The following is a 1,018-nucleotide window of genomic DNA, read 5'->3' as shown; positions in this document are numbered from 1 at the left end:
TATATATATATATATATATATATATATATATATATATATATATATATATATATATATATATAATACCCTGGCAGTAGCCTGTCTTGGGGTCGAGACAAGCGAGCGCATGCAGCACATCGTAGAGTTTCTGCTGCCCCCGCGGCGAAGCAAAGCTGCAGATACACCCCACACACATACACATGAGCTGCTGCAGCAGTGCATGCAGCAGCAGCAACTGCAGCAGCAACTCATGCTGCTGCTGCAGCACACACAACACACAACAAATCCAGCAACTACAACCGGAACGTGCAGACTAAGCTGCAGTTGCAGAAGCAGACACAGCAGCAGCAGCAGCAGAAGCAGCAGCAGCAGCAGCAGCAGCAGCAGCAGCAGAAGCAGCAAGAGACAATCGCAAACTGACACGCCTTACAGCAGCAACAGCAGCACCAAGTACAGCAGCAGCACTAACAGCAGCAGCAGCAGCATCTGCAGGATATTACAAAGACCGACTAGGGAATGTGCGGGAGCAGCAGCAGCAGCTGCTGCTGCAGCAACAGAAGCAATGGCAGCAGCAACAGAAGCAATGGCAGCAGCAACAGCAGCAGCAGCAATAACACCAACAGCAGCAATAACACCAACAGCAGCAGCAGCAGCAGCAGCAGCAGCAGCAGCAGAAGCAGAAGCAGCAGCAGCAACAGCAGCAGCAGCAGCAGGAACAGCAGCAGCAGCAGCAACAGCTGCAGCAGCAGCAGCAGCAGCAGCAGCAGCAGCAGCAGCATACAAGGGTCTAGTAGGGAATGTGCGGCAGACATCTCTGCGTATTTCATCGGCGAGGGTTTGGGGGGGGGAGGCAGCGAGGAGACAGCTGAATACAGCTCTGCATGCACCAGGCAAAAAGCCCCGGCTCCTCCATCTACTCTTCTTTCTGCTGCTGCTGCAGCTGCAGCAACAAACCCTGCTGCTGCTGCTGCTGCTCCTGCTGCTGCTGCTGTTGCTGCTGCTGCTGCTGCTGGTGCTACCCGCTGCGGAGACGTCAGCT

General features: G+C 53.9%; 1 protein-coding gene across 1 annotated transcript in view; it reads left to right on the top strand.

Annotated features, from left to right (window-relative positions):
* Window positions 1-106: 106 nt before the first annotated feature.
* The window catches only part of EMH_0054950 (uncharacterized protein), a gene marked incomplete at both ends in the record, with an annotated part of 1,023 nt that continues 111 nt past the window's right edge, over window positions 107-1,018 (top strand). The window contains one exon of the mRNA XM_013497175.1: window positions 107-1,018. Coding sequence (XP_013352629.1) covers window positions 107-1,018 — 912 coding nt within the window.

This window comes from Eimeria mitis, genomic scaffold (genome assembly GCF_000499745.2).
Source record: "Eimeria mitis Houghton genomic scaffold, Emh_scaff2512, whole genome shotgun sequence".
In the NCBI taxonomy this organism is placed as follows: Eukaryota; Apicomplexa; class Conoidasida; order Eucoccidiorida; family Eimeriidae; genus Eimeria; species Eimeria mitis.
This window is presented reverse-complemented; position numbering and strand designations above follow the sequence as displayed.